This window comes from Mobula birostris, chromosome 19 (genome assembly GCF_030028105.1).
Source record: "Mobula birostris isolate sMobBir1 chromosome 19, sMobBir1.hap1, whole genome shotgun sequence".
NCBI classification, from domain to species: Eukaryota; Metazoa; Chordata; class Chondrichthyes; order Myliobatiformes; family Myliobatidae; genus Mobula; species Mobula birostris.
This window is the reverse complement of record NC_092388.1, coordinates 47,028,594-47,044,456: the sequence shown is the minus strand read 5'-3', so window position 1 is coordinate 47,044,456 and position 15,863 is coordinate 47,028,594. Positions and strand designations below refer to the sequence as shown.

Sequence of the window (15,863 nt, the reverse complement as noted above, 5' to 3'; positions counted from 1 at the left end):
TCATAAGTAAATTATAGGCTTTAAGGAAAAGCGAAAGCTCAAAACTATAATTGCAAGAGCCATACATTAATTAGTCTGTAGCAGCTGGATAATGTTCATCCAGAAAACTTCGAGCAGCACTTGTAGAATTAAAGAAACATCGTGGGTTGTTCGGAGGAGAAATTCTTAAATGCGCAGGATAAAATAAAGCTGGTCTGAGACCTTTTTGGTAACATTCCGACATCAGAGGTTTGAAAGCCAGACACGCCTTCATCACTTCTGGACTGAAATCTTCAACCAAACGGAAATTATAATCTTGAAATTTAATCATACCCTGCCAACGGGCAATTCGGATGAAATGTTCTTTAACATGAACATAATGAAAACAGATAATAACTGGTCTCGGTTTAGATTGGGAATCTGGCTTCCGACGCAAAGTACGATAAGCGCAGTCAAGCAATGCAGGATCATTCAGGAATTCAGAGCTGAACGCTTCCTTTAAAAGTTGAGAAAAGAATATTAAAGGGTCCCCATCCTCGACATCTTTGGGGAGACCAATTAAACGTAAGTTCTGTCTTCTAGATCGATTTTCAAGATCAATGATCTTAGATTTAAAACTCTCCAATTGTTTAGACGTGAAGACACTTTTTGTTCCAAAGTCTCTATTTTCTGATCTCTCTTCTGAGCTTCCTCCTCCAATTCTGCAATTCTACTTTGTTGCTGTTTAACCTAGTGGTCAAGCAATTTAAAAGAATCCGTAATTAACTTTATCTCTTCTTTAAAACTTTGGCGTTGTTCCTCAAATTTTTCACTTAACAGAATCAACATTGTCACATAAGTTAATTCAGTTTGCTTGAGTTCACCTTTCTTTTTCCCGTTACCGTCGGAGTCTTTCCCGTGTTCAGGGTCTCAAGCTTTATGTCTTGTACCTGTATCTTTACTAATTTTTTCAAAGTTCAAAACCAAAGCTCAAGAATAATTCTATAAGATGAGTCTTTTAGTGTAGGTAAAAGTAAATTAAATAAGGGTGATCGTAGGTTAAAAAAAAAGTAATGATATGGAGCGAAGCCAAAGACTAACCTCACACCATGAGCGCCTCCTGGAGAATCCAGTCACACAACTTCTATTATGAGATATTTCAATGTCTTGCCATGCACTCATTTGCATGATAGCACACAAGTTCTGGAACACTGTACAGAAGCAGCTTTAATGCCATCCTTAGCTTTGTAATCTAAATCCTCCTTGCTGCATAGGTTGCGGATAATACTACATGGATAACAGAAACTCTACTTTTCATTAGTAATATGGGGAAAATAGTCTTTAGTAAGATATTCAATTGCTAGAGGCATCACTCCCAGACAAATTATCCAAGTTCATCGCCAATATATGCACACTTTCAATTTGTCTTTACACTTATCGCCCCTCTCCCCCATCCTCACTGTCCACATCTCTCACACTTTTTCACTGATCATTCTTGGGTTCACCAAGAAGACAGAAAGCAGCCAACATAATCAAAGACCCCCACCTACCCCAGATATTCTCTCTTCTCTCATTTCCCATCAGGCAGAAGATACAAAAGCTTGAAAGCATTAACCACTATGCTCAAGAACAATTTATTTCCCAATGTCATAGACTATTGACTAGTACAACGTCCACAATGTACCTCATCATGGCCTTGCACCTTATTGTTTGCCTGCACTGCACTTTCTCTGTAACCGTAACACTTTATTCTGCATTTTGCTATTGCTTTGCCCTTCTGCTAACTCAAGGTACTTTATGTGATCAAACTACCTGTGTGGATGGCTTGTAAAAACAAAGTTTTTGTACTCTACCTTGGTGCATGTGGGAATAATAAATCATTTTACTGACACTTCTACCTTTCGCTGATTTCTGGGAACTATTCTCAGCCTGCATCTGTATCCTTCTAACCTGTTCCTTAATCTTTGTTGACCTTGCATCGCAGTACATTTTGGACTTCAAGGAGGAGTTACTGAAGCAGAGACATTAATAACTGAAGCAGAAATAGAATACAGGACAAATTTCAATTAGGGCAATGTTAAAAGATAGAAATTCTCCACTGTCCTACTGTCAACCCCAACCTGACTAAGTAGATCTCTGTCCTCCCTGTATATTAATCATGTGCACCAGAGCTTTGTGATGTCCATGAAAAGGTCTTCCCTATTGATTTGGTGATGAAAAGGAATAGGTAAGCATGTATTAAAAACACACAATTAGTGGGAGCAGATCCATTGAGCAAAGGGTATATTACCTAAATGTGTAGTTACCAGTAACTAGGTTGGACAGGTGCAGAATGGCTGTGTTTCCTGATGCCTTCTGTTCTCGCAGAGGGCCCTTAATCTCCTCCCAGCGGTAGCTAACGATCCTGTCATCATCAGTACTTCCTAAAGAGAAGGGTAACTAGTTTATCAAAATCCAATGGGCCCAATCCACGAAGGCAGCGTAAAGGCAAAAATGGCTTTAAAACATTTACAAATAACATAAGACTGTAAATTCTAGCTGAGGCAGGAAAGGAAGTGTGATGTTGAAGTTTTATAAGACATTGGTGAGACTGAATTTGGAATATTGTGTGCAGTTTCGGTCACCAACCACTAGGAAAGATAGCAATAAGCTTGAAAGAGTCCTGATAAAGTTTACAAGGATGTTGCTGGGACTTGAGAACCTGAGTTAAGGGGAAAGGCTGAATAGTTTGGGTCTTTATTCCCTGGAGTGTAGGAGAAAGAGGAACAGTCAGGTAGAAGTATACAACAATATAAGGGGTGGAAGCTCCTTCCCCCACCACCCCAGATGAGACCAGAACTAGAGAGCAAAAGTTTATGGTAAAAGGTGAAATATTAAAGGAAAACCAGTGGGGTAAGTTCTTCACTCAGAGCACAGTGCGAGTGAGCTGCCAACAAAAGTGGTTGATGCAGGTTCATATGCACTATTTAAGAGAAGTTTGGATAGGTACATGGATGAGAGGGGGATGGAGGGATATGATCTGGGTGTTGGTAGATGGGACTAAATAGAAAAATAGGTTGGGGTAGACTAGATGGGGTAGAAGGACCTGGTTCTATGCAGTAATAATCTATGTTGGATAAGATATTTGTGAGGCCTAATTTGGAATGTAGTTATACAAGGCATTGGTGATGCCTAATTTGGAGTATTGTGTACAGTTTTGGTCACCTATCTACAGGAAAACTGTAAATAAGTTTGAAAGAGTACAGAGAAAATTTACAAGGATGTTGCTGTATCTCAAAGACTTGAGTTACAAGGAAAAATTGAATAGGTTAGGACTTTATTCCCTGAAACATAGGAGATTGAGAGAAGATTAGATAGAAAAATTATGAGGGGTATACAAAATTATGAGTGGTATAGATAGGGTAAATGCAAGCAGGCTTTTTCCACTAAGGTTGTGTGGGACTACAACCAGAGATCATGGGCTAATGATGAAAGGTGAAAAGTTTAAGAGGAACATGAGGGGAAACTTCTTCACTCAGAGGGTCGTGAGAGTGTGGAATGAGCTGCCAGCACAAGGGGTGCATGCAAGCTCGATTTCAAAGTTTAAGAGAAGTTTGGATAGGCACAGGGATAGGAGGGGTACGGAGGGCTATGGTCCCAGCACGATGGGAGTAGGCAGTTTAGATGATTTGGCACATACTAGATGGGCTGAAGGGTCTGTTTCCATGCTGTACTTTTCTATGACTCTATAACTGCTGAAAAATATCCAGTTAACAGAATGAGAGTACATTTCTTCTGAAAGATGCTCTTATACAATTTCTTAAAAGATAATAAATTCCCAGAAAGTACTTGGCAAGATAAAATATAATTAATATTAGCAGTGTTCTTGTCAAGATCTCTTCACAGCCTAGTCAGAGGGCTATGGCTCAAGTCAAACTCTAAAGACTTGAACACATTATCCCTGCTGGCACTTTATTGCAGCATTGTTGAGGAGACGGGCTTTCAAATAAAATGCTAAACCTCAGCCAGTAGCAATCTCAGCAGGATGCAGAAGATCCTGGAGTGCTTTTTGAAGCTGAACAGAATTCTGCTTCGTGGCCAGTAGTTCTCTTTCAACACACAACCACAGCCTCACAAGGTACCAGATTATCTGGGCATTTATGTTTGTGACCAGTTTTTGGCATTTCATACAACAGTGGCTACACTTCCACAGTGACCGGTTGTAGATGGTATATGCTTTATCTATCCCTATGGTGGCAATACTTACGACTTCCATCGATAAACGTTGACATCGTAGGCAAGGACACTTCCTGTACCTCTGGAGAGGCGATGGCTACTGGAGACTGGTTGACACGTGTGGCTTTGTGGAAAGCAATGCAACATGTTAGCACAAACTTCATGTTGACCATATTGTCTACACAACCACAAGCAAATTAAAAAGACAGAGGTCCAACTTCACAATGATATTTCAACCAGTACAAACTATTTCAAGATCAATCTGTCAGGTTTTCTTAAAAGCAGGCTTGATTACGCCAAATACATTTTATTTTTTAAGCTCAGAAGTTCACATGCTCAATGCCTTTTCTGGTACTTGATCACAAAATCTAGGCAAGCACTCTTGGGGAGTAGTGAAGGATTACATTACGTTCCCTATCAAATGTTAAACTCAAAACCTTATTCGCCTTTTGATGGGGGAAGGAAGCTTTGCTCAGTTCATAGGTCAAAACTTAACTCTCATATTGTCCGACACAGCTTTTGGGACGTTATTCTGCACACATTGACTGCTATGTATATCATATTGCAATAGCAATGGGACAACTAAAAAGCCACAAAGCTCTTCATAAATCATACAGGATGCTGCTCAAATGCTGAGTTATGCTTTCCTTAATTATATTTATGCTACATTCCCCAGACAGGAATTGTCAAAAGTATCACAAGGTAATATAGAGGTTACTTCAAAATGGAAGTCATCATTAAAAATTAATATTTGGGTACAATTAATCAAAATAAATGGCAACAAAATGAACCCATTGCAAAGCGTCATTTACATTAACCCTGTTAATAAGCTTCACTAAGATAAAGATGGCAATAGCGAATTTAAAGTCATTTGCTTTTACTCCACTATAAAGCTAACCTACTTATAAAACGTATAATTTTATGTGTATAAAAGATAATATTAACCTTAGTCTTTCAAATGCACCAGTTAAACTGTAATATAACTAACTAGATCCTTTTTGCAATAAAAGCATTTAATGACTTGTTTTATCTGAATCAGCAAAGTCTGCTAAGACAAATTTTATTGTAAATCACAGCCCCGTGGTGTCGGCCACTGAAAATATTATCAATTAGTGTGCACTGTCTATCTGGCTATCAGCTCACCCATAACATACAAAGCATCATTACAAAAGCAAGAGTGCGTTCTGGTTGATTAAATTAAATTGAAGCATGTACAAAACTTCTCTGCCAGAGGAAGGTAAAAGATATTTACAGTCTTTCACACACATTCCATGGTAAAGAATTAAAGACTAGAAAATAGATTCCATCAGCTACATTAAAATGCAGATCATTTGGCCAAACTGTAAAGGTCCATTAAAACGTTCCTTATCTGATGCTGATTAGATTTATCATTTATTACCAGGATTCACCGTGACGTTGACAAAGCTTTCTCCATAAGCACCATCTCCAGACACTGAGACTCTGAAAACGTACAGGCCCTCTGACAACTGCAAGTTGAAATAGAATTATATAGAATATTACTGCAAGAAAACAGTTAAGTTAGGCTCTGTGGGAGTTTATATTCCACAGAAAATTTCCTTCATCTAACTTCAATTCTCCTTTAGTTTCTTTCTTTCCACATATTATTGAGTTTCCATTTATGCATATGTACCAACTCTAAAAGCATCAGCTATTTTACAGTCTCAACACTGAATAAAAGAATGAAATATTTCCCCATTTCTATGTTGTGGCAATCAGTGTTTATCCATTGAATCATGGCTGAATGATGATTGTAATTGGGAGCTAAATGTCCAAGGTTACACGTTATCAGAGGGATAGGAAGTAGGCAGAGGGGATGGCGTGGCTCTGCTGGTAAAGAATGGCATCAAATCGGTAGAAAGATGTGACATAGGATCAGAACATGTTGAATCCTTATGGGTTGAGTTCAGAAACTGCAAGGGTAAAAGGACGCTGATTCCAGTTATATACAGGTCTCCCAACAGTGGCTGAGATGTGGACCACAGATTACAATAGGAAATAGAAAAGGAGTGTCAAAAAGGCAATGTTATGATAGTCATGGGAGATTTCAACATGCAGGTCGATTGGGAAAGTTAGGTTGGAAATGGATCTTAAGAGACTGAGTTTGTTGAATGCCTATGAGATGGCTTTTTAGAGAAGTTTGTCATTGAGCCTACTAGGGGATCAGCTATACTGGATTGGGTGTGATGTAATGAACCGGAGGTGATTAGGGAGCTTAAGGTAAAAGAACCCTTAGGAGACAGTGAACACAATATGTTTGAGTTCAACTTGAAATCTGATTGAGAGACAGTAAAGTCTGACATTGCAGTTTTTTAGTGGAATAAAGGAAATTACAGTGGAATGAGAGAGGAGTTGGCCAAAGCAAATTGGAAGGAGATGCTGGCAGAATGACAGCAGAACAGCAATGGTGTGCATTTCTGGGAAAAATGAGGAAGTTGCAGGACATGTGTATTCTAAAAACAAAGAAATACTCAAATAGCAATATAGTACAACCGTATCTGACAAGGGAAGTCAAAGCTAATGTAAAAGCAAAAGAGAGGGCATACAACAAAGCAAAAGTTAGTGAGAAGACAGAGGATTGGGAAGCTTTTAAAAACCTACAGAGAGCAACTAACAATCATTAAGAGGGAAAAGATAAAATATGAAAGAAAGCAAGCAAACAATATCAAAGTGGATAGTAAAAGCTTTTTCAAGGAAATAAAAAATAAAAGAGAGATTAGAGTGGATATAGGACCACTAGAAAATGAGGCTGGAGAAATAATAACAGGAGCAGAGAAGACGGCAGATAAAATAAATGAGTATTTTGCATCAGTCTTCACAGTGGAAGACATTTGCAGTGTGCCAGATGTTGAAAGGTGTGAGGGAAGAGAAGTGAGTGCCATAACTTTACAAGGGAGAAGATGCTCAAAAAGCTGAAAGACCTCAGGGTAAATAAACCTCCTAGACCAGATGAACTGCACCCTAGTGCTCTGAAAGAGGCAGCAGTAGAGATTATGGATGGCATTAGTACTGATCTTTCTAAAAATCATTGGACTCTGGCATGGTGCCGAAGGACTGGAAAATTACAAATGGCACTCCACTCTTTAATAAAAGGAGGAAAGCAGCAGAAAGGAAATTATAGACCAGTTAGTGGTTGGGAAGATGTAGTAGTTAATTGTTAAGGATGAGGTTATGGAGTACTTCGTGATACAGGACAAGACAGGACAAAGTCAGCATCATTTCCTTAAGGGAAAATCATGCCTGAAAAACCTGTTCGAATTCTTTGAGGAGATTACATGTAGAATAGATAAAGGGGATGCAGTGAATGTTGTACATTTGGACCTTCAGAAGGCCTTTGACAAGGTCTTTGAGGCTGCTTACCAAGTTAAGAGCCAGTGGTATTACAAAGAAGTTAGTGGCATGGTTAGAGATTTGGCTGATTGGTAGGAGGCAGTGAGTGGGAATTAAAAGGATCCTTTTCTGGTTGGCTGCTAGTGACTAGTGGTGTTCTGCAGAGGTTGGTGTAGGGACTGCTTCTTTTTATGCTGTATATCAATGAGTCAGATGACGGAATAGATGGTTTTGTTGCCAAGTTTGCAGATGATATAAAGATTGGTAAGGAGCAGGTAATGTTGAGGAAGCAGGTAGGCTGCAGAAGGACTTAGATTAGGAAAATGGGCAAGAGAATGGCAAATGAAATACAATGATGGAAAATGCATGGTCATGCACTTTGGTAATAGAAATAAATGTGCAGACTATTTTCTAAATGGGGAGAAAACCTAAAAATCTGAGATGCAAGGGGACTTGGGAGTCCTTGTGCAGAACACTCTAAAGGTTAACTTGCAGGTAGAGTCGGTGGTGAGGAAGGCAAATGCAACGTTAGCTTCATTTCAAGAGATCTTGAATACAAGAGCGGGGATGTGAAGCTGAAGCTTTATGAGGCTCTGCTGAGGCCTCATCTTGAGTATTGTGAACAGTTTTGGGCTCCACATCTAAGAAAAGATGTGCTGGCATTGGAGAGGGTCCAGAGGAGGTTCACAAGGATGATTCCAGGAATGAAAGGGTAATCATACAAGGAACGTTTGATAGCTCTGGGTCTGTACTCTCTGGATTTCAGAAGGATGAGGGGGTATCTCATTGAAACCTTTCAAATGTTGAAAGGCCTACAGAGTAGATGTGGAAAGGATGTTTCCTATGGTGGGAGGGGAATTTAGGACAAGAGGGCACAGCCTGAGGATAGAGGGGCATCCATTTAAAACAAAGATGCAGAGAAATTTCTTTAGTCAGAGGGTGGTGAATTTGTGGAATTTATTACCACAGGCAGCTGTGGAGGCCAGGTTGTTGGGTGTATTTAAGGCAGAGCTTGATAGGTTCTTGATTGGACATGGCATCAAAGGTTATGGGGAGAAGGCCAGGAAGTGGGACTGAGGAGGGGAAAAAAGCCAGGATTGAATGGCGGAACAGATTCAATGGGCCAAATGACCTAATTCTGCTCCTATATCTTATGGTTTTATGGTCTATTTGCAATCATCGCACTCATGTGTTCTAAGACTTTTGCATTAGTAAATTCTTCAATCATACTTTTTAAAAAATTGAATTGCACACAGCATGGGACAAACAGAAATTGTGCTTAATAAAGATTTTCCAACATGTTGAAGTGCTATTATTGCATACTTATAATTATTGGTAGACACACTAATACAAAAGTTACTAAACAAAAGCGTTATCTTTCCCACAACTGGCAGATACTTGAGGAACGTTTAAATAAGCAGATGGATGCAAGACAATTGAGAAGGGTTAGACTGATACAAGAGTAGGTTAAAAAGGTCTGTACTATCCTGTGTTCTATATTCTATGATTTACGGACTTTCCTAACCATCAGGGAATTCCGGAGCCCAGTGTAAGTGAGCACGAATACAAAGGTCCCAAAGTTTCTCTCAGTTGATCACTTGTTTTCTCTTTATGTCTAACAATACATTCTAAATGAATTCCATTACTACAGCACCAACTTCTTGCAACTTTGCAGCAACGTCACTGGGAAATGTACCTGTTAAACATGCACCATTCAGACCGAGCACAGTCTCCTCTGACACTACCAACTCCCTTCCTCCCTCTGATTGCAGATCTCCACCATTCCCTCTGATCTTTCCCTCTCTGAGACAGAATGTTCTGCGCTCTGTAAGGGCCTCACCTTTGTCCCCGCGGCCAACCTCAGTCAGTTCCGTGCCTAACGAGACACTGAGTTCTTCTTCATTTCAGTGGAAGGGAACAATATAGGGAGTGTCTCAGGTAATTTATAACATTTGATTGCATTCGTTTAAATGTATTTCAGTGTTTCACACTTCTTTAACACTTGATTTTTTAAAAATTTGTAAAGATACTTAATTTCTGATCACGAACTAGAAGATCTGCAGATGCTGGAAATCCAAGCACCACACACAAAATGCTGGTGGAACTCAGCACGCCAGGTAGCATCTATGGAAAAGAGTAAGCAGTCGACGTTTTGGGCCCAGACCCTTCATCAGCACTCAGCTGGGGAGTGATGCCAGTGTAGGCGTGCAACATAGGCTGTTCCACTGAGCCGACAAATAGGCAGGCATAGCTGGGACCCACGCCAGTGCTCACGGCTACCCCTTTAGTTTGAAGGAAGTGGGGGGAGCCAAAGGAGAAATTATTGAAAGCGAAGACCAGTTTCGTCAGACGGAGGAGAGTGATGGTGGAGGGGAACTGGTTGGGTCTGGTGTCCAGAAAGAAACGGCGAGCTTTGAGGCCTTCCTGGTGGGGAACGAAGGTATTTAGGGGCTGGACATCCATAGTGAAAATAACATGTACGGGTCCAGGGAAATCATTGAAAAGGCCAAGAGTGTGTGAAGCGTCACGGATGTAGGTAGAAAGGGACTTAACAAGCAGGGATAAAACTAAATCAAGATATGCAGATACGAGTTCAGTGGGGCAGGAACAAGCAGAAACAATCGGCCTACCTGGACAAGCAGGTTTGTGGATCTTGAGTAGGAGGTAGAAATGGGAGGTGTAGGGTGCGGGAACTATGAGGTTGATGGCGGTGGATGGGAGATTCCCAGAGTTAATAAGGTCAATGATGGTGTGGGAGACAATGGTCTGGTGCTCCTTAATGGGGTCCTGTTCAAGGGGTAAATAAGAAGAAGTGTCTGACAGTTGTTGCCGAGCCTCAGCAAAATAGAGGTAAATCTGCCAGACTACTACAGCACCTCCCTTATCTGTGGGTTTGATGGTGAGGTCAGGATTCGTGTGGAGGGAGTGAAGAGCTGAGCGTTCGGAAGGAGTGAGGTTGGAATTGGAGAGAGGAGTGTTAAAATCTAAACGGTTAATGTCCCATCGGCAGCTGGCAATGAAAAGGTCCAGAGCAGGCAGAAGACCAGGGCGGGGTGTCCAGGAAGAGGAGGAGGGTTGAAAACCGAGAAGGGGTCTTTGGTGCAGGGTAGGGAGTCCTTGTCAAAGAAGCAGGCACAGAGACAGAGGCAGCAGAAGAAGAGCTCAGTGTCCTGGCAGGCGCAGAACTGACTGAAGTGTGGGAACAGGGGGACAGAGGTGAGGCCCGTACAGAGGGCAGAACATTCTGTCTCAGAAGGGGGAAGGTCAGAGGGGATGGGGGAGATCCATCATGGATGAGAGCTGGGATTTGAGGGGGAGAAGAGGGTTGGTAGTGTCTGAGGAGAGGGAAGGATTGGGGTGATCAGGGAAGGTGGGGTAGGAGGAAGATGGAGTCTCCGAGGACCCAAGAGCTGGTGTTGGGACCTGAGAGACATGAGATTGCAGAGTCGTGGTGGAGGAAGGGGAAACGGGTGTTCCAGCGGCAGCGCAAGAAATCCTGGCCTGAAGGTACTGTCAGTCAAGGCTGGAATTAGAGTTGGAGGTTGCGCAATTGGCACTTTGAAGGCGTCTGAGATCATTGGAACCCGCATTGATGGCGGGGGAGTCCGGGTTCTCAATCTGCTCTGGATCATTAGAACTGTCGAGAAAGGCAGCAGGGATTGTGGTATGGAAATGTCTATGCCTGCCGGCACTGGAGACAGCAGGTTCTGTGGTCTGTAGACAGGCCAGTTCCGATCCTTGCAGGATGTGAGAAAGTCAAAGAACTGGCGACTGAAAGTGTGGATCCAACAGAGGATAAAGTAGTGGATAGGTCCATTGCAGCCAGCGGAGAAATAATCCCGGAGTTGTGGAAGTGACTGGGATAGGGGCACCAGGTACCTCCTCACGGTGGAAAGCGTGGCGTGGAGAACGCAGTGGGAGAAGCAGCAGGCAAACCCGTCCATTGAATGTGAGAACCTGGAGTCCTCAGAGGATCCGAATAGAGAAGTTTGAAAATGGATCTGGAAGCCATATGGTACAAGATGGCAGCTGAGTCATGTTCCCAGAAAGGTCACATGGCTGTAGTCGTGGGTCTGGGTGAGCACACAGTCGAAGAGTCAGAGGGCAGCAGAGATCATAGACGGGGAGCAGTGAGCGAGGGTTTCACTGAACTCCCGTCGAAGGGAAGATTTTCTCAGGGTAGGCATCCCTGGAAGAGACTTCGCAGTGTAGTAATCCAATCACAAACAAGAGAAAATCTGCAGACGCTGGAAATCCAAAGCAACACATGCAAAATGCTGGAGGAACTCAACAGTCTAGGCAGCATCTGTGGAAAAGAGTAAACAGTCGACATTTCTGGCCAAGGCCCTTCATCCTGAAGAAGGGTCTCAGCCCAAAACGTCAACTGTTTACTCTTTTCCATAGATGCTGCCCGGCCTCTGCTGAGTTCCTGCAGGAATGTAGGTGTGTAGGTGTGTGCGTGTGTAGGGGTGTGTGTGTGTGTGTGTGTGTGTGTGTGTGTGTGTGTGTGTGTGTGTGTGTGTGTGTGTGTGTGTGTGTGTGTGTGTCTTTAATTTCTGATATATTTTTGAATGGGCCCCATTTGTGCTTGACCTGGCTCCTGGATCATATTCTTCTCCCCCGTGACAAGGAACAGAAGCAGAAGTCGCCTATTCAAGCTGCCATGCCTGCTCCACATTCAACAGCTGATATCTGACCTCACTGTCACTTTCCTGCATGAATCCCAGAGTATAGATTTCAAGCAATAGCAGTGACCTCACAAACTCACTAACCTTTGAAATACTAATTCTACTCTCATCTTTACAGCTTGATTCTTACTTAGGTTTTATTTGCATTGTATTTGCTCCCCTTACCTGAGATAGCTTCAGTGTCTGGGAATCCTTGCCTTCCATCAAACCTCCGAAGCCCACAGGATGGCTCACTAAACTCCATTTGTAACTGTAAGGTGATTCTGAAGGAAGAATAATTAATATTAATATCTTTTTGTGAATACAAGAACAGAGAAATGAAGCTAGAACCATGCAGAATACTGGTTGGGGCACTGCTTGAATTCTGTGGACAATTCTTCTCACCACATCAACAATTTTACTGGAGTTGATGCAGAGAAGATTTATAAGGATATTACCAGGTTTGGAAAATAGTAAATAAAGAGGGAAGTTGGATAGGTTGGGTTGGTTTTCAATGGAACACATGAAGCTGAGGAGAAATTTAATTAAGATTATAGGGAGCCAAGAAAAGAGTAAATAGGAAGGTCCAGTTCCTCTAACAGAGGGCTCAGAAACCAAGGGCAAGGATGAGCAATGGATGGGCGGGTAATAAGGAAAATAATTTGTCCACTGGATGGTGGAAGCAAATCTGGAGCTTTCATCCTTAACAGATGGCAGAGGTAGAATCACTCATTGCATTTACGAAGTATTTGGATGTTGCTTCATACACCATCACCTGCAGGACAATGGACCCAGTGGCAAAACATGGGATGAGGCATAGATGAAAACTCGATTAATATAGACCACTTGGGCCTAAAGAGCTTCTTCTGTGTTGTAGAACGTCCATAACTGAGTGATTTCAATGACCCAACCATACACAAACCATGTTCCACTTGCATGTCACTTACAGATGGGGTGACTGCTTTGCCCATAAGCAATTGGGAAAATCTGGATCCAAGATTGTTTAATGTCATTTCCAGAACACAAGTGTAGAGGAGAACGAAATAATTGTTGCTCTGAGTCTGATGCAGCACAAATAAAAACTCAATTCGATAAAGAACACAATAATAAAACAAACACATCATCTTAAACTTTTCTGATTCATCAGCTGCTCTGGAAGATGCTCTGGTTAAATAACACACAAACAGGACAAGTGCTGACACACGTATGAGCCATCAGACACAAAAGAAGAGTGAACCTTTTCTTGTATACTGCCTAATCTAATGCTAATCAATGCTTACCTGCAGATGGAGCGGGGAGTACAAAGGTATTCAGTTCCACAGAATTTTTGGGTTGAGTGAGTACTACATTAGCTCCAGCTGATACAATCAGTTCCTTCACTATGAGGGAAGGGGAAAACAAGGAGAATTAGAACAGATAACAAAAGAAACCAATAAAACTAACAATTATCAACCTACAGTATTTACATAATAGCCTTACCTATCCAAAAAAAAATCTTTGAATCAGCAGCTAATAAATTTTGCAGAAACTTAATTCTCCAAATAATTGTTTTTACTGAACTCTAATCAGAACAGGAAGATAACCTGGAAAGAAATTACCTGAATTTGTATACTGTTTGTATAATTATATATAATTGTGTATTGTAATAGCGTCATGCTAACTGCTACACTACTAAGGCACCCAATAGCAAGAGCTAGCCACGTTTCCATGAAGCAAAGTACATAGCAGTCCCTGATGTCTCTCTGGTACTGCAATCTTTTAAAATAATGAACACTGGGATGTACTGTACCAAAATATGCCTTTTGACTTTGAGTTTTATACTCTGTATTTTAGCTCCTTTTTTTGTTGTCAATTGCATGATTTTTTTGCTTGTTGAGGGAGGGAGGTTTGATATTGGATGTTTCTCTTTGAATGGGCTGGTTCCATGGTTCTTCTTGTTTCATGACTGTCTGTTGGGAAGATGAATTTCAGGGTTGTATGCTGCGTACATACTTTGATAATAAATGTACTTTGAACAGTTTCAGTGTACTTTCTGGCCAATTAAGTACTTTTTATTGAAACTGGGAAACGTAACAGACATCATGTATAAAATTAGCTGCAGCATATTATTTTAGACAAGTTGTTTGAGGAGAAGCTTCTTCCACTCTGCCATCTGATTTCTGAATGGGCATTAAACTCATGAATGCTACCTCACTACTTTTTTTATTTTTGCTCTACATATTTAATTTAACTATTTTTACATATACTTACTGTAATTCACAGTTTTTTTCCTATTATGTACTGCATTGTACTGCTGCTACAAAGTTAACAAATTTCACAACATATGCCGGTGATATTAGACCTGATTTTGAAAAGCCTGTTTCCATGGAGTATATTCTGTGACTCTAAAAGCTTTGCTTAAGAGCTTTACTTAAACACTGACACATCACAAATAAATTGAAGACAACTAAAACCATTATCCTGATATATCAGGTTTGACTGGTGGCATCCTTCAGTTTTCACCTTCTGTAGAAAATCCAGTGCAAAGTTTAGAAATAAAGAAAAATATTTGTTTTAGGCACACTTTATTACTCCAAAGACTTATTTATATTAGGCTGTAAGCAAAAAACTACAGATTTCCAAAAGATAAAACCTGCTTGGCTAAAAAACACTTTAGAACTTCCAAAATTTATGAAAAGCCAATAAATACTTCCTTTCTGGAAATGAAATGTTTCAATGATTTTCACTTGTGTAGTATAATTTTCTGGAATCGTAAAACTTGGATACAGTGGTAGAACAGTAGTCTGTGCATAATCAGTAAATAAAGTACAAATTAGTGTAAGTAATGTATTCACTCAACTACCAGATGGTCACAAATACCTATGTGGTGAAATCTGCTGACTTTGTTCCAGACCTACACTATGATGACTACACAAAAGTCCTTTTAGAAAAGGCTTAAAAAGCCTCTCGACATCATAACAGCCATGTTAAAACAGTAAAAGAATAAGACCTAATGAACCAGCCACCGCTGCCCAGGAACCAAATTCAGTTACTACAAAGTTCTAGCATTGCACTCCTCATAAGAATTTTTGGAACTGGCTTGCAAAGTGGGAAGTCTAGACTTGAATGGTCAGGCAGTTGAAGTGGATAAACTTATGAGCTGGCTTCAAAACCATCTACAACTTTAAATTCAAGTTTTATTGTCATTCAACCATGCAACTTCGATAGTGATTGCTGAAGTGACCAATGATTTCAGTGGTAAATTCCATTTGTGGTCATCAAATCACCATTTCAAGATGGCATCCATAAATGGCGACTCTTTGGACGCAGCTCCAATGAGAATCATCAAATATTCCCATTTAAAACTAATACACCCTGGGTGGTAGACTCGAGTCACAAGTGTAGTGCACTTTTACGAAAATGGAAGCGGGGAAGACTGCTGGCAAATGTACAGTCTCTGGAAAATAAAACTGAAGACCTCAGAGCAAGATTGCAGTACTAGACGGATATCAGCAACTGCTGTGTACTTTGTTTCATGGAAACATGGCTAACTCTTGCCATTGGGTGCCACGGTACTGTAGCAGTCAGTGCAACGCTATTACAACTCGGAGTGGTAGAGTTCAGAGTTCAACTCCAATGTAATATGTAAGGTATCTGTAGGTAATCTCTGTGGGGTTTTCTCTGGCTGCTCCAGTT

General features: G+C 41.0%; 1 protein-coding gene across 4 annotated transcripts in view; it reads right to left on the bottom strand.

Moving 5' to 3' along the window:
- LOC140212579 (dyslexia-associated protein KIAA0319-like) overlaps positions 1-15,863 on the bottom strand; it is a 76,181-nt gene that overhangs the window by 28,286 nt on the left and 32,032 nt on the right. For all 4 annotated transcript variants that reach the window (XM_072283548.1, XM_072283552.1, XM_072283551.1 and 1 more), the window contains exons 5-9: positions 13,469-13,567; positions 12,375-12,472; positions 5,573-5,660; positions 4,205-4,297; positions 2,249-2,381 (exon numbers count right to left, since the gene is read on the bottom strand). In XM_072283548.1, coding sequence (XP_072139649.1) covers positions 2,249-2,381; positions 4,205-4,297; positions 5,573-5,660; positions 12,375-12,472; positions 13,469-13,567 — 511 coding nt within the window. The remainder of the gene's footprint in view (positions 1-2,248; positions 2,382-4,204; positions 4,298-5,572; positions 5,661-12,374; positions 12,473-13,468; positions 13,568-15,863) is intronic.